The 24,032-nt window shown below is 50.6% G+C and overlaps 3 protein-coding genes across 11 annotated transcripts in view; 2 read left to right on the top strand and 1 right to left on the bottom strand.

Annotated features, from left to right (window-relative positions):
• Nucleotides 1-2,362: 2,362 nt before the first annotated feature.
• YOD1 (YOD1 deubiquitinase) lies at nt 2,363-6,215 on the bottom strand. Its single transcript, XM_068419341.1, has 2 exons — nt 5,983-6,215; nt 2,363-5,495 (listed from the first exon to the last, which is right to left on the bottom strand). Exons 1-2 carry the CDS (start codon nt 6,188-6,190, stop codon nt 4,789-4,791), a joined length of 915 nt encoding a protein of 304 aa, XP_068275442.1. The 5' UTR covers nt 6,191-6,215; the 3' UTR covers nt 2,363-4,788.
• A 213-nt stretch (nt 6,216-6,428) lies between these two features.
• On the top strand, nt 6,429-23,447 carry PFKFB2 (6-phosphofructo-2-kinase/fructose-2,6-biphosphatase 2). Of its 9 annotated transcripts, XR_011049792.1 has the most exons (17): nt 6,429-6,517; nt 7,359-7,484; nt 7,606-7,702; nt 8,101-8,167; nt 8,321-8,395; nt 8,534-8,590; nt 9,086-9,210; nt 9,573-9,780; nt 9,981-10,127; nt 10,699-10,803; nt 11,458-11,587; nt 12,374-12,436; nt 12,985-13,058; nt 14,723-14,914; nt 16,162-16,184; nt 19,411-19,519; nt 23,361-23,447. XR_011049792.1 is itself a non-coding variant. In XM_068419115.1 (16 exons), the coding sequence occupies exons 1-16, from the start codon at nt 6,442-6,444 to the stop codon at nt 19,424-19,426; spliced, it is 1,581 nt and encodes a 526-aa protein (XP_068275216.1). In that variant the 5' UTR covers nt 6,429-6,441; the 3' UTR covers nt 19,427-22,586. The 9 variants fall into 9 exon arrangements, 8 of the variants coding, with proteins under 8 accessions (XP_068275216.1, XP_068275214.1, XP_068275211.1 ...); XM_068419115.1 differs by lacking the exon at nt 23,361-23,447 and having other exon boundaries at nt 19,411-22,586; XM_068419113.1 differs by lacking the exons at nt 19,411-19,519; nt 23,361-23,447 and adding an exon at nt 17,794-19,397.
• The window catches only part of LOC137674272 (uncharacterized), a 53,705-nt gene continuing 53,111 nt past the window's right edge, over nt 23,439-24,032 (top strand). Inside the window, exon 1 of the mRNA XM_068419516.1 lies at nt 23,439-23,511. The gene's annotated coding sequence lies outside the window, so the exon portion shown is untranslated. The remainder of the gene's footprint in view (nt 23,512-24,032) is intronic.

The raw sequence follows: 24,032 nt of genomic DNA, 5'->3' as shown, positions 1-24,032 counted from the left end.
GTGTTGCAATGTGTGTTCCCTGCTACAGAGAACAGGGAAGTGGAAACATCAGCCCTGGTAGGATGGAGAGAAAGCAGATGAGCAGGAAGCACAGAGGCTCCCACCAGCTATGCCGAGCCCCAGCTGTGCAGTTACGAAAGGGGACGTGTGCTTTGCTGAGCAAATCAACAGCCCAGAAGCTCCTGGGAGCCCCAGCCAGCCCTGCCCTCCCACGCTGGCCTGCAGCAGAGGTAAGAGATGCGAACACAGCACATTTGGGGCAGCAGCACCAGCCCCAGCTGCTGCCTGAGCGCTGCAGCAGCCGGTGGTAACAGAGCTGAGCGTGGGGTGTAGCGCAGGCGCTTCGGGAAGCGTTAACTGGTGTTGTGCTGGATGGTGCAGGGATTTAAGCAGACTCATGCTGGTTTTGTCATGTTGTGCTTAGTTCTGAGCCTGCTTTAAGGGAGGGAGCAAATCAAACCCAGAGCTATTTTTGTATTGTACATGCAAGCGCTGTGTGAATGAGCAGCCACTCCGGGACAGGGCAGCGCAGTCCCGAGAGCACCGTGCTGACAGCACGAGGGCTCAGACCTGGGCACTGGAAGGCAGAGCTTGCTGCCTGCCGGGGTCTGCGTAGGTCAGGAAAACATGGCCCATTGAGAGAAGTCTTGAGCATCTCTGAATCAGATGTCCAGAAAGAACCTGTTCTTTTTCCACGTTCCTCTTCCCCCAATGAATATAAATAGCTACAGCCCCAAAATAAAGCGTGATTTTATACATGTGGAATGAAGTATATGTAAGGAGTCAAACGCTGCAGAGGAAACTACACAGAGCCGTGAAAGGACTTTGGCATGTTAACAGACCCGTTGTGCCTCACCCTGTTCATAAACAAAGGAACAGAAATGATTCAGGCCTGGCCCTGAAGGACACGCAGCCACACGGCATCACCGATAAGATACCTGTTAACGTAACGACGTTTATTTGACTCTGTAGGGCTGTTGGACACTTTCCTTAGACCAAATTGTACGTACAGTATGTATGCTGACAAGTCAATTATGAAAAATACCAGGTAGCTAATACCTAGTATTACAGAGCAGTTTAGAGAAATAATTAAATTTTAATGTGGCTCTGAACTGAGCAAGGAACCCTATTTATTATCCCTGTTTTACAGAAAAGAGGTAGAGAACTGAGGTGATCTGTTTCCATCACTTGGTTAGCATTAACTCTACATCAGAAAGGAGGAGTCAGCTCTCAAGGTGTAATACAGTTCCCCGTTTTCCCCAAGGCTTTAATTAAAAATAATAGACAAGGACACTGCAATCTTGGACAACCTCATTTTGTTAACTCCCCTATTGCATTCTTTCATCACAGAAAACATTCTAGTGCTCAGGCCCAGAGGAGAGAAAAAGCAATATTAATTTCAGCCAATTTGGAGTCATTTTATTCTACCCAGTCCAGAGCAGAGCAAAACCTGATGGCAGCTCTACAGCTGGATGCATAGTTCGATTTAAAATGCAGGCAGACATTTAATTTGTATGGTAAAGAGTCATAATTTTCAAAATAACAAGCTGAAAATTTTTTGTTCCTCTTATTAAAGAGTTTCCCTGCCAGGGAAGGGTTTGCAGGGGTTACCCACGGGTGGGTTCATGCGGGGCAGGAGACCCTGTTCCCCAGCTGTCACAAGTGGCCTCTGCTGTGACTGAGCCCATGAAAAGGTGCAGATTTAAGATACTGATTCTGTACCGTGTGACAAGGTGTTCCCTTTCTGGGTCCTCTCCCCAGCAACTGTTCTTTTCACACAAGTTTATCCAGAACTAAGGAATTAAGCTTGTCCTTCAGAATATTACAGGTTTTCTCCCAAGACCGGTCTTTCAGGCAGTGGCATCCATGAAACAGATACATGTGCTGCTGAACCCAAATCTTCCTCATGTCTGTCTACTTAATGACTTATATATTTACATGCCTAAAAGATTCTGGAGGTATGTAAAACTTTTACAGTTGTTCCATGACACAGAGACTGTACAATCAGTACCAGTTCAATGCAAATGTATTAGTGATGTTCAGAAGTTCATCCTGCTTGTACCAGGATGCCATTTTTGTGATACTTCTGTAATTGTGTCATTAAGGGCAGGGAAATGCTGGTAAAAAGATATTTTAAAAACCCTAATATTTACAACACTTAGAAAAAAGAGAGTTGTACTTTAGATGTATCCATATCTTACATTGTAAATAACGTCGATACTTTGTGTCTGGGAGAGTTTTAGAGAAGCACATAAGGTTTCCTGACTCGTGGTCAACACCACAGGTTACGTGCTCTTTGAAAGAGTTTGTCAGCATGGAACAGTGTCATCAACTTTTACAAAGATGAATTACAGCACTTCAGTTGACATTTTTTAACCAAAGAGATTTTATTGTCTAGGCAATGAAGGAAAACATCCAAGCAGTGGTATTGACACTTTTCCCTCAAGTGGAACTGATTCTCTGTTAGCAGATTTCCAATGCAAACATGGTATGGCAAAGCTAAACACTCTGGATTAAATAAAGCTAATTTTAAAAATACTGCAACTGAGAAATACCAAAAAAATATTTTTTACACACTTTCAGAAACCCATCCAGGATACAAAGCTAAAACCTAAGTGTTGCTCCCCAAAGTCGACGCATTTGCAAACACGGCAGACAATAAATATGAATCTTCCACTTCAGTTTCAAAGACAGTCACCTCGTACACCTCTCTGAGGTAGGTCTTACGTCCGTTTAACAGATGGCAAATGGTGAGGATCAGCTCCTTGTCCAAGGCATCCCACTGCTTCAGTGTGAAAGTTGCGAATACAATTTAGGATTGACAGTCTCTTGGTCTCATTCCTAGACAGTATTTCATCTCAAGTAGTTAGAACACAGTGTAATCTTCGAGTTCCTTTGAACTGTCAGGTATTTCTTTAGCTTTATAAGCACCAGCTTCTAGAGGGCTGGTTTAATGTTGGGTTTAGGGGTTTTTGTTTTCCTAATGATAGGCTAAAAGCAAAGCGGGGTTTAACACTGGAAGCTAAGTGGCTTTCTATAGGAAACTCACAACAGTGCTAATGTGTATTTTAATACTGAATTAAAAAGAAACCTGGTCCATAGTGCTCTTGGTGATTCTATTCTTAATTATTCATGCCTCAATTCAGCAAAGCACTTGGGTAATTCTGTTCCTTCTTCAGTAAGATCCCCCTGTATTTCAAGGTCCAGTTGGGAGCCTCTGCTGAGAACTTCAGTGAAACGTGCTTTTTATAAAAGAGAAGTTTTTGCTGCACCAGGAGTTTAGCCAGATGCCTTAACAAACTGAAGCCTTTAAAACTAGATCTTAGGTCCCACTTGGAAAGTGGGTTTATTTCTGCCTCAGCCCGAAGATGCACGTTCTTGCTCCCCATTTGTAAAAGTGCAAGGAAGGTAACTCAGAACAGAGTAACAGAAGAATAGCAGGCCAAGAATATTTTAAAATTCAATAAAACAAGTATGTGTCGCAGGCATTTCAAAGGAAAAAAAAAAATCCCTTTCAGTAATATGCACTTTTACAGCACCTTTTAGAAGACCTCAAAAGCACTTACTGCGAAGCCTCAGAACCCCGCTCTAAGATACATGAAACCAACTTCAACTTCCCTGATTCCGAACAGCACGAGAAGTAGGGCAGTTTACGCAGCTTATTTTGTCCTGAAAATTAAACTGCACCCTTCATTATCAGAATTAAAGTCTTGCTACTGAACAGTCATCGGTGACAAATCAAACACGTTAAGGCAGAATGCAGATGAAGAAACTTCAAGCCTCCCTTCTGGGTTAGCACTCTGTCCTAAAAAGGGCAAAACTTTTTACCAGCAAAGAGTGAGAACTATACCTTAAAGTGCTGATTTACAGTATTCAGAATCTGGTACAGCTTAGTAACACTGTGGCCGTGAGATCGGCTATACCCAAGTAAAGTCTGCTTAAATGTATTTAACAGATGCAAATTAAGTAATTTCCCTAACTACTATATTTCCCCTCTTGCCAGAATTTCAGATACTATTATGAAGAAGAATCCAAAGTATTTCAAGAAACATGCCTATGTTCTGATGCACTGTAAACACCAGGGGGTTGATCGTTATTTTTCAAGCAACTAAAAACTACCTACGGAGGATTAATAAGTTTATTCAGTACTTAACCATCTACTCATTAATGTAAAGAAGGCTACCTTAAAGCTTAGAGGCCATTTCTTTCTCTAAAGCAATGACTTCACACAAACAATACAGTCTACTTCTGATGGTAACATAGTGTAGGGCAGCTTTGGAGATACTCTTTCCATTAGAAGTTGTGCACCAAATGAGCAGTTTCCCCTGCAAGAACTGCTTGTACGTGCAGAGTCTAATTCTTAGTGTAAGTAATGCTGATACGTGCATTTCCCAAACCCTTAGATTATTACCCTGAAAACATAACACAGAGAAATTAATTCAGCAACTTAGAGGCTAGGTTTTTAAGCTAGTGTTGAACAAGCCTGGTTTTGTATGTCCGCTCAGACCATACACACACAGAGAGATTATTTCAGAAATCAAGTTTTAGCTGCCAGTGTATTATACCACCTGCCCAAGTACTATAAGTGAGCATGCGAGAGGATACCTATTTCCAATCCGTGGGAAGAGTCCCTGACCATACCAGACCTGTGCCTCTTGGCAATCAGTAAGTTAATACGCTTTTCAAGCTTTGTGAACGGAATTTTAGGATTACCTACAGCTTATCTGGAAATCCAGAATTTCATTCTGGACTGGTGAGGTAGTTGATGTAACCATCCTCATGCAGATGTCACACTTCTCCGAAGCTGGTGTGTCCAGTCTCCTTGGCGTGTTCTCTGGCTTCCACTTGTCCAGTCAGTCCCTTCTGGCACACCATGCACCTCAGCATAAAGCGATTCACGTCGGTGAACTGCCTCTTCCGTCTGGCTTCATCTGCCAACTCCAACGCTTGTGCAAGCACAATATCATCAGTCGTGGAGAAAATGGTCTGGGGAGGAATGTCCGAGTCGGGGATTTTACGCTCAAGTGGATCGTAATGAATCCCATCATAAATTAAAAGGACCCGCTTAGTGTAACCGGCGTCTTCCCCAAAACGGTCGATTCTGACTGTCTGTGTGTCCACCACACAGATTTCGCACTGGTAAAATTTGGATAAAATGGACACTTCGATGGCTCCTCCCCAGGTCTCTTCTCTTCTGATCCAGTCACAATACTCCCTGTTAGTTTTCCCTAGAACTGCCTCACAGTACGATTCAGGATCACTTGCTACTATCTGGGCTATAAGGCTGCGCATCTCTGGCGCGCAACCTGGGTTGTAAACACCTCCCTCCACCACGTAGTACACGCTGGTGAAGAGACAGGAGTTATCTGCTGGAACCACCCTCCTCGCCAGCACAGGCACGGCTTCCCTAAACGCGTTAGACATCGTTCTTTTTGCGACTACAGGCGAGTCAGTCTTGGGTTTGGATGTATCCTCTTCAACTATCAGCGTGTCACCTGTCAAACACAGAAGGAGGAAGAATTGAGAGAAGTACGCAGAGGGGATTTAAAGATGCTGCTGCTCCTGAAACAGAACAACACGGCTGCGTTGTGGTTGTTGTTAAGGATCGCACTCGTTTTCCCCAGCCGCTCGGTATCCTGATGGAAAACAGCCTCAGCCCAAACAGCCCGTGGGCTCCGGCGGACTCACCTGGCGCGTCCCGCGTCCCCCGCCAGCCCCGCGCTTCTGCCTCCGGACCCCCGGGACGCGGCCAAAACCCCCACCGGCGCTACGGGCGAGCAGGACTCGCTCCCGAGCCGGGCGTTGACAGCTACCCCCGGGGAGGAGGAACCGGCCCGACAGCCGCCTGGGGAGGGGCGTGCAGGGCCGCAGCCTCTTTTAATTAAGGTAATTGCAGCCGGTGGGGCAGCAGAGGTCATAAAGCGCCGGCGCCGGTACCCGCCCCCCCCGCGCGCAGGCCCAGGCCGCCCGCCCGGCCCTCACCTGAGTGGATGCCGAGCTCGCCGAGCCGCCGCTCGCCGTCGCTGAGGTCCAGGCTCCGCGGCGGGAAGCCAAGGAGGAGGCGCTGGGCCGTGGCGGGGACGCCGGTGAGCGCGGCCAGGGCGTCCTGCATGTCGCGGAGGCGGGAGTGGGCCGTGAGGCCGGGCAGCGGGTGGGAGCCGCTCCGGGCCTTGCAGCGCAGCCGCAGCATCCTCGGCGGGGCCGCCCCGCGCCGCCGCCCCGCCGGCCGCCGCTTCCGCCTCCGCTCCGCCGCTCTCGCGAGACCTTCCGCCGCGCCCCGCCATTGGCCGGGCTGCAGCCAATCAGAGCGCGGCGGTGGGGACGCGACGGGAGCGCGCCGCGGCGGGCGCCGAGCTCATTTGCATAGAGCAGTGTGACGTCGCGCCGTTCGCCGGCGTGCGATTTGCATACGATTTGCATGCGGCGCGGCGGCGAGGGGTCATGTCGGCGGCGCCCCGGCACGGCGGCCCCCCGCGGGGCAGGGCCGGGGCCATGCGCGGCGGCGAGAAGAATTGCTGTGAGTAACCGGGGCACGGGGGCGGGAGAAAACACGGGGTTAATACATTTAATAGCAAAAAAAAAAATAATTATCTATAATAAGGGGGATAACGGTGCTCGTGCCGCCTAGAAAAGCGCGCGTCTTTCTTAAAACGCGGTTCCATCTCCGTGCCGGTCCTGCAGCCGCGGTGCCCTGCGGTCCCCTTCCGCGGGTGTCCGGCGCTGCTCCCCGCAGCCGCTCGTTGTTCTGACTCCTGGGTGCTGTAATCATCCTCCGCACCCTGCCTCGTCCCCCCCCGCACCCTGCCTCTGCCTCGTCCCCCCCCGCACCCTGCCTCTGCCTCGTCCCCCCCCGCACCCTGCCTCTGCCTCGTCCCCCCCCCGCACCCTGCCTCTGCCTCGTCCCCCCCCGCACCCTGCCTCTGCCTCGTCCCCCCCGCACCCTGCCTCTCCTCTCCCCCAGACCCGCACCTCCCCGGGCGTTTTCTTCACCTGCCTCGCCTGTTCTCTGAGCGAACGTGACCGTTTTGTTGAAAACACCTTTCATGTGCCCTTGACAGCTCCTGCCCAATGGGTGAATATTTTTAGCGCTAAAAGGTGTGTGTAGTCCCGTTAGGCACTCAGCTGCACCGTTGCTAATCTGCCTCATTAGCTGACACCCGGGAGACCGCAGAGTGGTCCAGTGGTTAATTAGGCGCAAGGATGTGATAGCGAGCCCGTTACGAGCCGCACGGCAGCGGTGTGTCCGTGGGGGAGATGGGGCAGCTCTGCACGGGGGTGGCTGCGGGTTGGGGCTCGCTCTTCGCTCCCAGCCGCTCTGCGATGCTGCTGATGCACCTGGGTGGGTTTTATTTTTGCAGCATGGGCTTCCTACATGACCAACTCCCCGACACTGATCGTGATGATCGGCCTGCCCGCGCGTGGCAAGACCTACATGTCCAAGAAGCTCACCCGCTACCTCAACTGGATCGGGGTGCCCACCAAAGGTGCGTGCGGGGGCCGCCGGCTCGCCCCGGCACGGGGACGGCTCTGCCCTTTGCCCAAAGCGCTGTGAGATCTGTCTGCGAAACGCCGTCAGTCTCACGCGCTCGTCTTTTCTGTGTGAAGTGTTTAATTTAGGAGTGTACCGCCGGGAAGCCGTGAAGTCTTACAAGTCCTATGACTTCTTCAGGCACGATAACAAAGAAGCCATGGAAATCCGCAAGTAAGTCGGCGTCAGGGGGGCCGAGCTGATCCGCAGTGGTCTGGTTAGTCTCAGCTCTTGGCAGGCTCTGTGTTTGAGGAGCACAAAATAACCCTTAATGCCCGTGAAACCAGGGGGGGAGGTAGCGCAGCCCCTGCAGGGATCCTGCCAGAGGAGTTGTGCGTGGGAGTTTTGTCGTTGGCTTCAGGCTGGCACAAAGAGCAGGGGCTGCGAACGCCCGGCGCTGAAGTAGGTTATGGGTACAGATGCCTTGTGATCTCTGCAGAGGCTCCGAGGCTCTTGGAAGGGTGCAGGGTGGGTTCATCATGGGCAGAGAGAAAAGGTATTTAAATCTCTCAGAAGCCTTGCAGTCTGAACGCTTTACGTCTGCTCTGACAATACCCATTTCTCTCCTGCAGACAATGTGCCTTAGTGGCTCTAGAAGATGTGAAGGCTTATCTCCTGGAGGAGTGCGGGCAAATAGCTGTAAGGTTTTTCTGGACTAACAGTGGGTTTACATCTGGGTAGTTCAAAGCTGCCCAGGATTTTTGGGGGCCTGACTGTAATCCCAAATGATTTGGGGCTGGTTTAAAAGCTTTAGATAAACTTGCTCATTGCTACTTCTTAATTTTCTGGTAGGTGTTTGATGCGACCAACACAACTCGAGAAAGACGGGACCTGATCTTAAATTTTGCTGAAGAAAATGCTTTCAAGGTAGTGCTTCTGTGTTTATTGTGTGCTAGGGACTGCTGCACCGAGGGCATTGCTGCTTCCTGGGGCAGGAACTCTCGACTTTTGATTCAGGGCAGACCTCTCGACTCTCTAAAACATGCTGCCTTGCCTTCTTTGTAGGTGTTTTTTGTGGAGTCTGTCTGTGACGATCCAGAAGTCATTGCTGCCAACATCCTGGTGCGTGCTGCATTTTCCAGGCTCAGCTGCCGGTGCTTGCCGTGGGAGCTCGGGTGCTCGGTGCAAGGTCACCAGCGGCGGTAGCTTACGGCAACGTCTGCAAATGCTTTTGCTTTTATGTTTCACCTTGGTAACAGGCAGCTAAGTCTGCAGGTTTAGAAAAGCTAGAGATGCAGTTAGTTATGTGAGAATGTGGAAATCAAATGAAGCTGAGAAACGTTTGACCTTGAAGCGTGTTTTCTTGCCGAGGGAAGGCAGGCGGCGAGTGGCTTGTGGGGACAGCTAACAGCGAGCCAGCTGTGGCTGTCGCGGGGCCAAGCACTACAGCGCCTTCAGAGTCGCCCTTTGTTTCCTCTCCAGGAGCAGGTTTTTCCACAGGGCAGCATTAAACAATGCTCATTTGTTTCAAAAGGGCAGAATAATGTTATTCAGTGTTGCTTTTGCTCCACACCGAGTTTGCTTAACTCTCACAAAGCGTCACTGTCTGTTGATCAGGAGGTGAAAGTTTCCAGCCCCGACTACCCGGAGAGAAACAGGGAGAACGTGATGGATGATTTCCTGAAGAGGATTGAGTGCTACAAGGTCACTTACCAGCCTCTTGATCCCGACGCGAATGACACGTAAGCAAAGCCCCGGGGGTGCATTTTGTCCTCGCACACATGAGCTGCGTTGCTTTGTCGCTGTTGTTCTCGGGCTCAGGATGCTGCAACGCATCTGCTGCAGCCTCTGCTCCCCCAAAGCACAATTGCTCGTGTGAAGGTGGTATCCTCGGGTCCCGAGTGATTTAAAAGGATTTTTCTCTAGTGTAATGCAGCTCCTTGTTTAAGCGTGGCAGTTCAGGGTCTCTTCTGTCTGCTGGAGCGACCCAGTGGTAGTGCTGATGCCTTTACTAGAGGATAAATAGCTAGATTACACCCGCAGATGCACGTGCTTCATTTTTAAAACGAGTCGTGTGGGTGTTCTTATTTTATGTTGACTCCAGAGATCTTTCCTTCATTAAAGTGATCAATGTGGGACAGCGGTTCCTAGTAAACAGAGTCCAAGATTACATCCAGAGTAAAATCGTCTATTACCTAATGAACATTCATGTCCAGCCGCGTACCATCTACCTTTGCCGACACGGTGAGAGTGAATATAATCTTGTTGGCAAGATTGGTGGGGATTCTGGTCTGTCACCTCGCGGGAAGCAGGTACGTGTTCGGCAGCACCCGGGCTGCTGTATTTGTAGAGTGTTGGGTGACCAGGGTCAGAGCCGGGCTCTGCGTCCGACTCCTGCGAGGGGCAGCCCCGCAGCTGGATCTTGCCACGACAGCCACAGCCCTTGAAATGATGCTTTTAGCGGTGGCAGCAGCTCCTGCTCCCTCCTAACCTCCCCTGACTTTTTTCCCAGTTTGCTCAGGAGCTGAAGAAGTTCATCGAAGAGCAGGAAATTGTTGACCTGAAGGTGTGGACGAGCCAGCTGAAAAGGACGATCCAGACGGCTGAGTCCCTCGGGGTCACGTACGAGCAGTGGAAGATTCTCAACGAGATCGATGCTGTGAGTGAGATGCTGATTGAAGCCTTTGGCTTTTCTAGATGGAAAATAATGTTTGAAAACAAATTCATCATGATAAACGTGACTATTTCCTGTTTGTTTATAACCATGTCCATGTATAATGTCCTCCAGCCATCACCAGGAGGTTTAGGATGGTTGGGTGCAGGGCTGACAATGCCTGGAGCTCCTAGACCTTGCTGTGAACGTATCCAGCTGGTGTGGAGAAAGAAAATATCATTGAACATCCCATGCGTGTGTCACACCGTCCTGGGTGGGCAAAGGTTGCTGCTCCCGCTCTGATTCTTTCAGAAAAGAAATGGCAGGGTTGTTGTGGAAATGAAAACGCTCCTTTTCATCCCTGGCAAACAAGGGTTTTGAGATACAACCAAAAACCCATCCTTCTCAAACCACCCTGGGCGTGTGGTGCGCAAATGCTGAGCGTGTGGCTGTGTCAGTTATGGTCCCTAAAATTTTTGTCACAGAAAGGGATTACTGATCTCAGCCACTTGCTTTGTTTGCATTGTTGTACCTGTGTTGGAACGAAGTGTGGGGTAACAAGTTGTTCTTCCCTCAGGGGGTGTGTGAAGAAATGACCTATGCAGAGATTGAAGCCAAGTATCCAGAGGAGTTTGCCTTGAGAGATCAAGAGAAATATCTTTATCGCTATCCTGGAGGAGAGGTGAAGACCCTTAGGAAATAACGATAAGAGTATAAGTGTACAGTATAAGTATAAGCAAAACAAATGGGTATGTGTGGAGTTGAAGGACTTGACTTTAACTTTTTCTTCCAATATGTGTATGAGAAACTGGAAACATGAGGATCCCCAGCTCTCTCTTAGAGAGGTTTATTGATTTCCTTTATTGTGGTGTGCAAATGATGCCTTTCAATCATATTAATCAGGCCACGTGCCGAGTCCCTTGATGCTCCCCTCTGATCCGGGGGGGTTTCTGCATTGGGCTCGTTTGGCCGGGGCCCAAATTGTCACTATGAGAAAACATCTTGGGAAGAAAACGCTTGTGGGTGTGGTATGAAGTCATTGCTGGTTTTACTTCAAACCTTGTTGAAATGTATAATTTTACTATTTTATTTGTTTTTCTTACTGCGCTCGTTAAGAGTTACCAGTAATCTGAATCCTCCTGTAATCTGGGGGCTGCTGACATTAAATTTCACCTTCTCTCGTTTGCTTTTTTCTGCGTTTACCGGATCATCCGTAACTTCTGCATTTTGATATTTTAACGGCTGTTTTCCTGAACGTGAAGCTGTGCTAATTGCTACTTCTGCTTTAAGCCTCTGTTTACAAAACCCCTTGAAAAATTCCTGTTTTGTTTTTCAGTCCTACCAGGACTTGGTCCAGCGCCTGGAACCAGTAATTATGGAGCTAGAACGGCAAGGCAACGTCCTCGTTATCTCCCACCAGGCGGTTATGAGGTGCCTGTTGGCTTATTTTCTTGACAAGAGCGCAGGTACAAAAATAGATGTGTGATGTTACGGGCTGGCTTCGCTCGCTGCTTCCTTCACAGAGCTTTTGGGAGGGTGGCTTGTAATTACTGTTTTGATTTTTCACAACGGAAGAGCTGCTTAAAAAAGAAAAAATAGGAAACATTTCTGGAACCCTTTAACCATTGCATTTCAGCAGCGCACGGAGCTTGGCCAGAAGCTCTCTTTGAGAGATTGTGGGTGCGGGCGCTGCTGGTTTTCTGCTCAGCCGTTGTTTCTGGAGCTGTTGCCACCAGTAGCATTTACAGGATCTCTAGGGGATTATTTTTTAATGTCAAGAGAAAGTTTTCTGGTGCATCAGTAGCCTGTGAAGGATTGGCAATAGCGCTATGTGGCAATGCTGACGCCTTGCATGGCGTGCTGGGCTGGAACCCACTTCCAGTCTGCTGCAAGCTACTTCGTTAAGCTCCAGTGAGTGGTACTGGAGTTTAATAAAACTTTTAATAAAGTTAATAAACTTTAAAGTTTGAAATAAAACTCCCATGGGTCTGTGGCAGCTGTTGCTGCGGTGCTTTCCCACCCGGGTGCTGCTGGAGGGCTTTCCTCTGGCTGGCCCCGTGCGTTGGAAATGGTGGGGACGGTCCCTTCCCGCTGCTGTGGGGCTGGGGAGGACGGCCGAGGGGTCTGGGGGGCTGTGGCAGCGCGGGCACGAGGTGCTGGGCGTCCTGTATTTGTGATGTGAAGGGGAGAGGGGGGGTGGCTGGCGCAGGCAGCCCCAGGATGCCTCCGTAACGCCCCTGCCTCCCTCCTAGACGAGCTGCCCTACCTGCGCTGCCCCCTCCACATCATCTTCAAGCTCACGCCCGTCGCCTACGGTAAATATTGTCTTTTTTTCTTTTTTTTCCCCCCTGGTTTGTGTGAGTGTGTGTGAATCTGCTGCAAGTTTGTGTCCATGTGCGGCAGCAACCGGACTCGCTGTGAATCTTTTTGCTGTATATTAAAATACAGCACTGGAGAGTGGGGAGGTTTTGGGGGGACAGTGGGAGAGGAGATGTGGGGGTGCAGGCGTGTTCTCCTGTGGCCTCTCTTAAACGAGTGACCACTGTGGATTTCACCTGATGATGACAAAGCCCATTTGTGCCTCCAAACTTGGATTTGGCTCTGGGGTGCTTTTCTGTACAGACTGTAGTCCGCTAACACTGCACTTCTGCAGTGAAGGTCAAAGCCAGAAAGTATTTAAAGTGTAAAATTCTGTTAATAGGGTGAACTGTTTATTTATGAGCTGTTTTTTTTTAAAAAAAAATTAAAAAATAACAAATTTATTCCTGCTCACTTTCCGTGTTGTTTTCAATAGTTTTTTAAAAAATTGGTCATTTAATAAATTTCTCTTCCTCATATAAACTTCTCTTTCTCTTTGTCGAAGGCTGTAAAGTGGAGACGCTCACCCTGAACGTGGAAGCAGTGAACACCCACCGTGACAAGCCCTCTCTGAACGCAGTAAGTCTCGCTGCACAGCTCTGCCTGCGTGCCTTGTCCTAAAGAAGTTCCTAAACTGAAACACTCTTAAATACCTGCTGGAAGTGGCCGTTTGCTTTCAGTGACCACACAGAAGTAGTCCCCAAAAGCAGGATTCATTGTAGGCTGAGTTAATGTATGTGCCAGGTCAGGGGGAGATATTTTTCAGAGCTGTTCTAGGAGGCGGAATGGGCAAATTTAGGATGTACATTGTAAATTCCAGGTCTCATTCTTGGTTTTCAGTGAAGTATTTGTTGATGCTTCTTTGCATTAATTGTGATAATTTCAAAAAGACTTGCCCAAACGTTTAAAGTGACTTTTCCTCATTGTCCTAATGAGCTTTCTCTAAAGCTGCAGCTGGGGTGAGGCTGGGCTCTGGGGCGGGTGGCTCCTGGCAGCGTTTGCAGCCCTCGGGGTCCGGGCTGGGAGCAGTGGAGGGTTTGCCCTTGTCTCTGCAGATTTCACGTGCCTTTTCAAGTGTTTGGCGCAGGGCAGGGCCGTGGTGTTCCTAAACTTTTGTACATATCAGAGCGGAAGGAGATGGGCCCGACTGACCTCCCTTGCTCTGGGCATCCTCTTGCCGCAGCAGTGGGGACGCCTCAGACTTTGGCTTTATTTGTTAAATCCTGTCTCTCCCGTGACTTAGTGCCACGTTCCTCGCTCAGCAAAGTGCGTCACCACGTGCTGAATCTGTGGAAGTTGCTGCTATTTCAGGTGCTGCCTCTTGCAAATGCCGTTTTGCAGAGGGACGGGAGATGCTGCGTAGTGATTGTCTGCAATTAACTCCCCCAATTAAAGAGCACAAGCCAGCTCTCCACTTTCCTAGCTCATGGCAAACCTAAGTGCATCGCATTTTAAGTTCTTTTCGTACATTTAAGCTTTTAGCTGCCTCTCGTGGTTATATTTTATAAAGAGCTATTGGCAGATTGCCTGGGATATGGTTATTTTCGTGTCCCAGCATCAAGGAGTCACTTTGCTGAGGAACCATAAACAAGGGGTGGAGAAACCAGGAGCCTGCGTCTGTGGCTGGAGGGTTTGCGGAGCTAAATCCCGCTGACTGCAAAGTGCTGAACTGAGGCTATTGGGCAAGAGTTTTGTGGCTGGTCCCGTTCGGGTGGTTCCAGTCGGGCATTTATCGCTTTGTGACTTCTGTGCGATGCCGGTGTTGAAATTGTTGCTGCCACTCAGAGGAGCTGGAGGCTGTTTCTGCTGTTCTTTGCTTTATGTGGGCAACACGGCTGCTTTGGGGGAGGAGAAACACAAAGAAGGGCAAGTTTTCTATTTGATTATTTTTTTTTTTACTCCCTAAATTGATTGTGGGGAGAAAAAAAAAATTTAAAAAAAAAAAGACAACACAAACAAAGCAAAAAAAATCCCAAAGGGAAGTAAAACTGCTAAAAAAGCAGACTTTTCAGTGGACTCTGAGCCAGATTAACCGACAGAGCGGGTCCTTTCCCAGCACCGGGGAAGGCACAGGGCGGTTGTGCCGGCGCAGAGCGATGCGGGGGTCACCGAGCCGCGGCCCCGGCTGCCGGGAGCCTGGGGATGCCTGCGGTGGGGGGGGTGCCGGAGGTGTGTGCTGGTGTGTGGTGGGGTTTTAAACTCTGGTTCCCCTTCTCGTTCCCTGCGATACCCTCCGGGATCAGAACCACCTTCCCGCCAGCCAGACCCCAGTAAGGATGAGAAGAAACAGCTTTACGCCGCGGGCCAGCGCGGACACGGTAAAGCGCCCGCGACAGCACAGCGTTGGGAGCAAACCTCTCGACCTGCTGGGGCCTCTCCCGTCCCTGGAAGCTCGAGGTGGGGCCGACCGGCCGCAGCTGCAAGCCGGCGTGCAGGTGGTACCTTCCCTGTGCTCCCCCTCCCCACCATCACCCGCGGTTGACCGTTGTCCTGTCTGAAATACAGACCCTTCCAAGGGTCTTAATCACCGTCTCTGTTCCTGCATGAAAATCATTGTGGATTAGACTCCCTTGGAAAAAAAATAAACCTCCCCAAAACCCCAGATTTGCCCCATTAATAGAACTGTGGTGCCAGAGGCTTTCAAAAATCAGGCTCCATGCAGGTGAGTTTCCGTCAGCGCAATAGGGTTTTGGTAGGGTGGTTAATTCTGGGTGATACCTTGCTTTCCAGCAAAAACCTGATTGGAAAGAGTTACAGATACCCTCTTTGTCCTAATTTGATACTGCAGCCACGTGTTGCTCTGCCCAAGAGCGACTGGGTGGAAAATCTTTGCGTCCGTGATTCTGTCGGTGCCCGTTTCCCTGCAGATCCTGACGCCAGCAGCTTGGGCAACAAAGTTTGGGCTCTTTGGGTGCCCACATTAAAGCTCCTTGGGTTTTGGTGCTTGGTGTTTCTTTTAGCTTAGAAGCACGTAGGTCCTCATCAGTGCTGGATGCAAAGCCCCATTTGTTTCTTTGCTCATTTAAAATTGTTTCTCTGCTAAATGAGGAGTATTTCTGTGCCTGGGAGAGTGCAGACAAGGCGGAGAGGAGGTTTGGGGAGGGCTTCGAGGAGGTCTTGGCTGGGCTCCTCGTGCAGAGAGAGCCGTTGTTACCAAAGCTGTTTAAAAATAAAATAATCTTGGATACTTTAGAGGTTAATGTTTTCCAAGCTCTTCAGTGAGCGCAGCTGCTGCTTCTCCTCCCCGTAAGTGGCCAGAGAGTAAAAGAAGGGGCGACGCAGCCCAGGTGAATGCTGCTGGTGGTTTCATACTTGGTGAAGAGCGTGAGGCTTAGGCATCCCCAAAACCCCGGGGCTCCGGTGGGAACTGAACCAGGCAGAGCTTTGCACTGGGGGGGTTTGACCCAGAGCTGGAGGGGACCCTGACTGCCTGAGGCCATCGTTTGTGGGTGCCTGCAGCCAGGCAGCCCCAGGACGGGGATCCCCCCTGACCACAGCACGTGGTGTCCATGCCTTGTATCGGCTCCTGCTGCGATACCAGCCTGCCCTGAGCTCCCGAACGTGAAATCTTTGGGGTTGCTTCACTTCTTTCCTCATTTACTTTGCTGCTTTCACTATCGTCTTTAAATCTCCTTTAAAATGCACTATGAGCTCCTCTGTGCTGTTTCTTTTTCCTTTGCAGCCTCAAGGGGGAAACACTTGCCTGTGAGTACCGCTGCCAGCAGCTTGTGTGTGCTCTCTTTTGGGTTAGTAAGTAGGACCTCTCTTGATTGATGTTGCATGGAAACTGCTTTGGGGAAAGACAAACGCATGGAGCAGAAGGAAGACTTGTGCTGTTAATAACCTGTCATTACGGGGGACCTCAGTGGGGGAGGAATGTGTTCCCAGGCTGAGTCCACTGATCCAGGGGCTCCTGCTGGGCTTACTGGTGCATCGTGCTTGTGCTGGCTGCCCACAGAAGTGCGTTTCACCCTGAGCTTGCTCCATCCCTGGTCCAGGACATGGGAGTGCTGCGTGCTGGCACTGCTGGGCTGAGCCACGTAGCTGAGCCAGTCCCATGTGTCTCCTCTCCACCTGGGACGGGGTGCGGTGATGATACCTGTCACAGGGATTTTGCAGGAGTTATTGGATCGCAGCCTGGGTGGGAGTGGAGCTGCTCAGCCCCAGCTCCCCGTGACTCGAGGGAGTTGGGTGGGTTTAGTGTGTGCTTGGAAAGCAGCTGGGCAGATAAACCTTTCCGTGTTGGTGGCACTTGTCACCGAGTCCTCACTGTCACATCCCCTTGGAGGCATCTTTGAATGAGGGCAAAGAGAGCAGGACTGTCTTTCTCTCACCCTAAGGGGAGAACTTGTCCTTGTCTGTCCCCCCTCTCCAGGGAGCCAGCAGCCAGCGTCACCCGCAAGACCTTGGCTTCCCTCTCGGCCTCTGAGTAAGGGGCTCGGATGAGACCTGGGCTGCTGCCCCGCGCAGACAGGACAGAGATGCCCTCGCTTCGCCCTGCTCCCACCAGCCCCGGGCCTGTCCCCGCGGCCCTGCTCTGCCAGCGGCTGTGGCAGACCCCGCTGCAACCCCCCGCTTGGCTTATCGGGGGCTTCGCCTCCTGCAGTACATACAATGCTGATGTTATTTTTGTCTTGTAACAGTTTTGTGCAATTTAGGTGCTCTGTCTGGGGACTCAGCTGTATGGCACAGCGGGTCCCTGCAGGGGGCTGTGGGATGGCTCCTGCAGTGCCCGTGCCCATCCCCATGTGCCGGGGTGACCCCAGCACCCGGCTGCTCCCACCCCCCTGGGTCTTCCCCTGTGGGAGCAGCAAGCTGTGCTGGGGAGCACCCAAGGGTGGTGGTGCCTGAGGGTGGGCTCAGAGGTGGCACGAGCTGTGTCCTGGGAGGCTGACCCAGCAAAGCTCTGCTCCCTCCTTGCCTCGCCCTGGGGCTCTGGGCAAATCTCACCCCTGGTGCTGTGGCATCAAAGGGAGAGCTGGGTTTAGCGCAGAGGAAGCCAGGCGGTCGCTGGTTCAGGTTCCAGATGTCGGGTGTGAAGGGAGGGTTGAGGAGTGGGGGGGAGCTCGCTGCTGCGGCAGGGTGGTCCCCGCGGGGATGGGGCGCAGGTCTCGCTGCCGTACGCTGCGGCTCATCTCTTCCAGGCGAGGAGGGCGCAGCTCCTGCCTCTGCCCCGGCTCTCCAGCCCTGGGAAACTCCTGCACGAATGTATTTGGCCATTTGGATGTGCAGTTTTTTACTTCAATTGCACTTTATCCCTGAAGTGAAGCTTTTCCAACAATTTTCTCAATGCGACTGCTCTTTCTCCGTCCAGGGTGCTTACACCCATGTCACAGGACACACAGGTATGGGACTGATCCTGAAGTTACACGCCTCCGTCTCCTATTCTCTAGTTTGTGGTAGCATTTTTAATAATGCTGCAGTTTTCTTACCGACAAAGCTGCGTGACTGTCCTGCCCAAGCCGCGGAAGCGCACAAAGCCTCGAGCCGGGGTGTTGCTGTAGTGCCTCTCCCGAGCTGGCCACGGTCCAGCTGGTACCAGTGCAGAAGGGGCACGTTTCTCCTCGAGCTCTCCGTCTCCCTGGCTTTCAGAGGCCTTAATGTTGAACATGAGGGGAAAAGGAGAACGAACCCGAGCTGGGGGAGCTTGTGATAAATCTGATAAATCGTTGTTCCTATACTGAGTAATATTAACTTAAATCAGAGGAAAATTATCCATAGGGTAAAAATCAGAGCCTTGCCCCTTTGGATTTGCCTTTGCTATGAGCAGGAAGGAGCTGTGTGTTTAGAAAATGAATGTATGTGCCAGCTTTGCAAAATTGCTTTTCTAATGCTGCGCTTCAAGTGTTTTCCCCCTGTTGTAACAAATAGCACAGACTTTCTGGGAGGGTTTGCAGATAAATGAAGGTAACTTGGTCCAACTTCCTTGATTCCAGTACAAACCTTCCTCCTTCTTAGTGCTGGTGTTTTCCTTGAGAAGGTGGCATGTGAGCAGCTATTACGCTTTACCTCTGGCTGATGATGGTTACTTTTTAAGCGTCACTGTCGGGAAAGCTGTTTAGATAATTATTATTATAGAAAATATGTAGGGTCTAGATTTCCCGACTGTTGGTTTTAAGTGTTGATGCCTACTGTTAATTGTCAGCAAACTGGCTCCATAGCTGTGCTGGTTTTCTATTGCAAAACAGTGCTGGTTGGGTAACGACAAATTGCACGTATTGATTTACACATGGGTTTGCAGTGTCAAAGTGCCGCAGCCGAGCAGAGCACTGAACGCTGCGTGACCCGGAGCCCTTCTGAGCATTTTCTGTGCTCTGAGACACAGCAGCTGGAGGAAACCTTGGCTGTCAGATTTTTAACTCGTGTGATTGTGCGTTTGTAAACATATAATTCACTTGTACTGACCTGAGCGTGTTCCTGTTGTCTGTCGGACCCTCGGTGAGGCAATAAGCTTATCAAAGCTATAAGTATTTATTGTGGCTAATATGCAAAATGACTGCTGTAATGTTTTTTTATGTTTGTCCTGGAAATGTACTTTCCTATGGAGAAGATAAATAAAAGCGAGTAACCCTGAGTAACCAGCCTGCTTTGTTATTGCCTGCCTTCCCGCGGGATGCTCCCGTAAAGCTGAGCCTGCCTGGTCTCAGGCTGAGACTGGGAACCCCTTTGTGTGGAGCTCTGCAAGGGGTTAAAGGGTGATGGGAAGTGTGAAGCAGCTCGTTGTTTGCTGGGTTAGAAGTCGATAAGTGAATCCTCAGATGGTTACTGTCACACAGGACGATTATGTGGAGCCGGTCGCATCCTTCTGCCCCTGGCTCCTGCAAAGCGTCTGTCCGTCCGTCCCCAGCCCTGAGCTGAGCCCTGCTGCCCCTGCTGACCCCCTCCCGACGTACCCTCGGTGTAACCTGTACCATTTCTCTCTCGTTGGCAGAGGATGGCCGGTCTGACAGTGTAGAGCTTTGCACTCCCACCTCGGATTCAGCTGGGATCGCCGTGGCTGGGACGAGCCCTGCGGACGGGAGCGGAGCATCCTGAGCACAGTGAGCCAGTGCTGCCCTCTGAAGTGTGTTCCTAGAGGCTGTCTGTGTCTTTTCTTTCTGAATGCTGAAATCTCTGTCAATGCATTTGGAGAAAATTTATTGCGGAGACTTTTCAAACTGCTTTTAATACGTGTGAGCTCACGTATCCCTGGGCTTTCTGAGGCGTTGAAGTAGTGTCCTGCATCTTTCCTCCTGGTGAGATGGCAAAATGAATGGCAGTGTATGTTTGCTGAAGCAGCTTTTCTTTGGAAGACGTTGTCAGACCAAATCCCCAAGATTTTATTTAACTTTCCAAGTTCAAACGCAGTTATTGTGTTTAACCAGCGAAAGAGCTGCAGGTATCATTTGGCTTCGCTTTCGTGGCTGTTGGTTTGAATCCCCCGATCTGAGCCTGTTCCTTTGCTCTGGGAAGGCTCTTTGCACGTGGCAGAAGGGAATAAAAGCCCCTGTGCTGGGAACAGCGTAGCTACCAGCGCATAGAATCTGAAGTCAAGTCCTGCTTTAGCTTTGCACCCTGACCTAAGCCTCCACCTCACTCGTTTTTCCTGGGTTTTGTGGACGCTTTTATCTATTACAACAGAAAATCAGCGCATCGCTTTGCTCGGTGTCGGGGAACAGCGCGTGTGCAGGGCTTGCAAGAAGCATGTGGCTTTTACCAGTTGTCTTTTTTAATGTACCAAATTTTAGGCCCACAACAGGTTTTTAAACTTGCCTGTGAATAAGCTGTGAACGTTACCAGTGTATAATGCTGCCTTTCACAGAGTTTAAGCTGCATCAGTATTTAGTGCCCAGACGGTGACACTCCCGTGCGATGGCTGCGCACCCAATTTACCCAAATCCCCCCAAATTTACTGTTTTCTGCCCTGAGTCTTGACTTGTGTTTTGCCAAACTCCATTTTTCCGCACTCCTGTTTTTGCGCTAAGGGCAAAATCCTCAGGCTGGGTGAAGGAAGGAGCATTTAGGTATGAAGCAGGAGGCTGGTCTGGACCTGCTGTTTGCAGTGACTGCAGGATTTATACGAGCAGCTTCTGGGACCCAGGCTGCTTATTTTAAATGTGTAAATAAATGTTGGCCGTACCCACAGGAGGGATCTGGGCTGGAGAAACATCATCGCCCTGGCCCTGGCTGCGGAGGAGCTCAGCAGCCCCAAAGCCTGAGGTTTTCCTGGGGATTTTAGGCTCAAACCCAGTTGTCTGAAACACTCCCAGAGCTTTAATTTGATAAAGCTGAGATGGGGAAGGTCCACGGCAAAGGCTCGGGTTCTAATCCTAAACCTTTGGGGTTTATGCAGAGCAGAAATGTGTGTTGGGCTAAAGCAATTGCGCCACAGAGGGAGGAAATTCAGTGGGTGAGAAGCTGAGTTTTATTAGTTTTGTTCTTTAGGCTGTTCCCACCGGGGAGCAGGTTTGCCGCAGCCTTCTGCAAGAGCAGCACCGTCTGTTCTTTGGTTTTACATGTTACAGTGCTTAGAAATAAGCCAGAAAAAAAACAGGGGAGAAAAAAAAAATGTTGAAGGAAGAGATTTCTAAGCTGTTGCATGGTAGTAGTGGCTGTCACTCTCCAGCAGTGCTGTAAACGCACAAACCCGCGCTGCACCGGGCTGGCTGCTCCTGCCGAGGAACCTCTGGTCTGCGGGGAAAAAGGAGTGGAAATGCCCCGTGGGATGTTTACACACAATATGCTGTAATAGCTCGCTAAGGAGTTAGTTATATTTGTATCATTGAGTAGTCAATGGCTGTAAGGAGACAAAATATGTGTTTTTACCTGCCAGGATTCATGAATGTACCTGCTAACGTGTTGGCGGTGGTAACTTTTTTTAATCACTGCTCAAAATCAGGTCTGCAGTTTGGGATCCCGGACTGGGGGTCCCTTACTCCTGTTGAGTGGGTCCTTGCTCTGGCCATGGTCTGCTGGGCTGTGGGAGGGAGCCTCGCCGCTGTCCCTGCAGCAGGCAGCACTTGTGCCTTGGGGCTTTAATTAAAGCCTAACTATAGCCTTTTCCTCCTGCATTTTAACTTTCAGAATGTGTAAATACGTGTGTCTAGAGCAGAACAGCAGCAGATTTGTGGCCATCATCATTGCCCCATGGGTGAATCACACCTGACACGCCAGGTCCCAGGGTCTGGCCGAGCCCCGAGCTCTTGGGGCGGCTGGGCTGGGGCGATGCCAGTGACCCCACACGGGCTGGTGGGTCCCTGTGCCAGGTATTTCCTTGAAATCACCTGATTTCCTTGGCACCGTGCGTGCAAATACCTCAGAATAAACAACAATTGCACAATGTACGTGAAGGGAGGATTAGCATCGGCATGTGCTCGGTCGTGCTGGGGCCGCTGTCGGGCTGGGCAGGCGGAGGTGGGCTTGGTGCCCTCGGGAGCCTTGCACCACGAGTGGGGGTTTTTCTGTGTTCCCCTGGCTTTCTGTCCGTCCGTTTCTGGCAGCAGAGGTGGCAATGTGTGCGCTGTCCCCTTCAGCGAGCAGCGGCAGGGCCCCCCGTGACGCCTCCATCGCTGTCCCTGAGCCGTGGTCCAGGGGCTGCTGCCCCGTCAGCGTTATGGGTTGTTCTAGAGAAAAACAATCACTCAGGCCCAACCTGTTCCACCTCTGCTGCCAGCGACAGGGAAAATGAGGGAAAAGGCTTCAAACCAGGCCGGGTGGCTTGAGTTTGTGTATGCTGGCTGTGACGTTAGAGCTGCCACCTCTCTGCGGGGCGTCCCCTTGTCCCCTTCCCGGCAGCTGGGTGGTGGGAAGCCCAGCCCAGCCTTGGGAGGAGAGGCATCGCTTCCAGGAACTGTCTGCCCCGGGGTATGTCCCCAGCTGTCACCCGTGCTCCTTTCTTCGCTGGGCGAGCGCTGCTGTGCCACCTCCCCCTCTCCTGCTGCTCCTCTGTCTCTCTGAACACTCCAACTGCATCTCTGTGTTTAGTGTTTGCTGAGATGGATGTTACACGTCTGCTTGCAATTTTGCTGTTATTGCTTTCTAATATTTTTTTAGGTTTAAAAAAAAAACCGCAGTGTATGTAAACTTGTGCTGTCTGTTGTGTACTCCGTGCACTTGAGCATAAATATCCCATAAGCATTTATTTACAATAAAGGGATTTTAAAAAAATATAGATCTAGTTTCCTCTGTTATTTTCCATTATTGTTTGCTATAACTATCTATTGTGGGCTGGTTTTGGGAGATGATGGTGAATTCAGGGAGATGATGGTGAATTCAGGGAGATGATGGTGAATTCAGGGAGATGATGGTGAATTCAGGGAGTCTGTGGAAAGTGTGTGGAGGAGGAGGGTCTGCAGGGGAGTGGGGGGTGCAGGCGTCGCTGGCTTGTGGGAGGTGGCCTGGCAATGGTGAATCCTGCACCCTGGAGCTATGCCTGAGTGTTCAGCTCTGAGCGATGCTCCCTGGGACCTCGCGTGCTGCTGAGCTCCAGCTGGTGATGCTTTAATGGGATTAGGTGGAGCTGGCTGGAGAAACCATATGTTGAATGCTGGCCATAGGGTTTTGAGGTCAAGAGAGACGAGCTTGTGGTTGACGTGCCCCAGGGTGAAGCAGTCCTCTCAAGGAGGCCCCCATAGCGTGCCTGAGCTCCCTGGGCATCACCTGGGGACCAGCACTGGCCGGGTGCCGTGGCTGTGGGGTGGAACGGGCAGCGTCCCCCTCAGCAAGGATCATTTCAACAAAGAGCTGGCAGCTCCGCACAGAAAACAAACAATTTCAACATCTGCTTGGGTTGCATTCAGTTTTCTGGTGTTTCGCTTTGTGGGTTGAATAAACTACTTCCTTCTTGCTCAGGGGAGGAGTTAATGATTTATGGGTCAATTGGCACAACTCTGGTCTCTGCAGAATTCAAACTTTTCTGCATGGAGCCATATTGGAGCGTGTAGGCGTATCGTGACTCCTCCTGCAGCACCGCGGGGCCGGGGGCTGGACGGGGACAGTCATTGCAGGAGCCGAGCACGCCGGGTCTCTCCATCTCCTGCTGCCAGGCCTCCAGGTAAGACAACATCGAGCTGTAGAGCTTTAGACAACTGTTGCTCTTGGGAACTGGATTGGAGCTTTCTTGCAGCTCTATCAGGCACAAAGATTAGTAAATGAACTCAAATTAAACCAAAAGCTGTAACAAGGATCGAAGGAAAGCCAGAGGAATGAAACAGCCACGAGAAGTGTCCATCAAGAAGGACCTTCTCGTTTCCAGGAGGAAGGCAGGCACTTGGGGCGTACGTAACGTTGGGAGGGTTTAGGCTCATAAATGATGATGCTGGGTAACAAAGCCAGAGAGGGCTCTTGCTGATCTCTGGGGTGCCAGGTTAGTCCAAACTGCACTTACATGCCATTTTGTAAAGCAATTCGGTCTCCTGAATGACTCCTGGGCTTTAAGCTTTACTCTAGTTAATGTTATTTGCACAAAACTGGTGTATCTTTTTGATTAGATGCTTCTCTCTCTGCACGTAGTTTATTGTTAGGGGATTGTACTGACTCCGGCAGGATTTCATCTGACTATGGATTTCCTTCCAA

This window comes from Nyctibius grandis, chromosome 27 (assembly GCF_013368605.1).
Source record: "Nyctibius grandis isolate bNycGra1 chromosome 27, bNycGra1.pri, whole genome shotgun sequence".
In the NCBI taxonomy this organism is placed as follows: Eukaryota; Metazoa; Chordata; class Aves; order Nyctibiiformes; family Nyctibiidae; genus Nyctibius; species Nyctibius grandis.
Note: the sequence above shows the minus strand (reverse complement) of the source record. Positions and strands in the feature narration are given on the sequence as shown.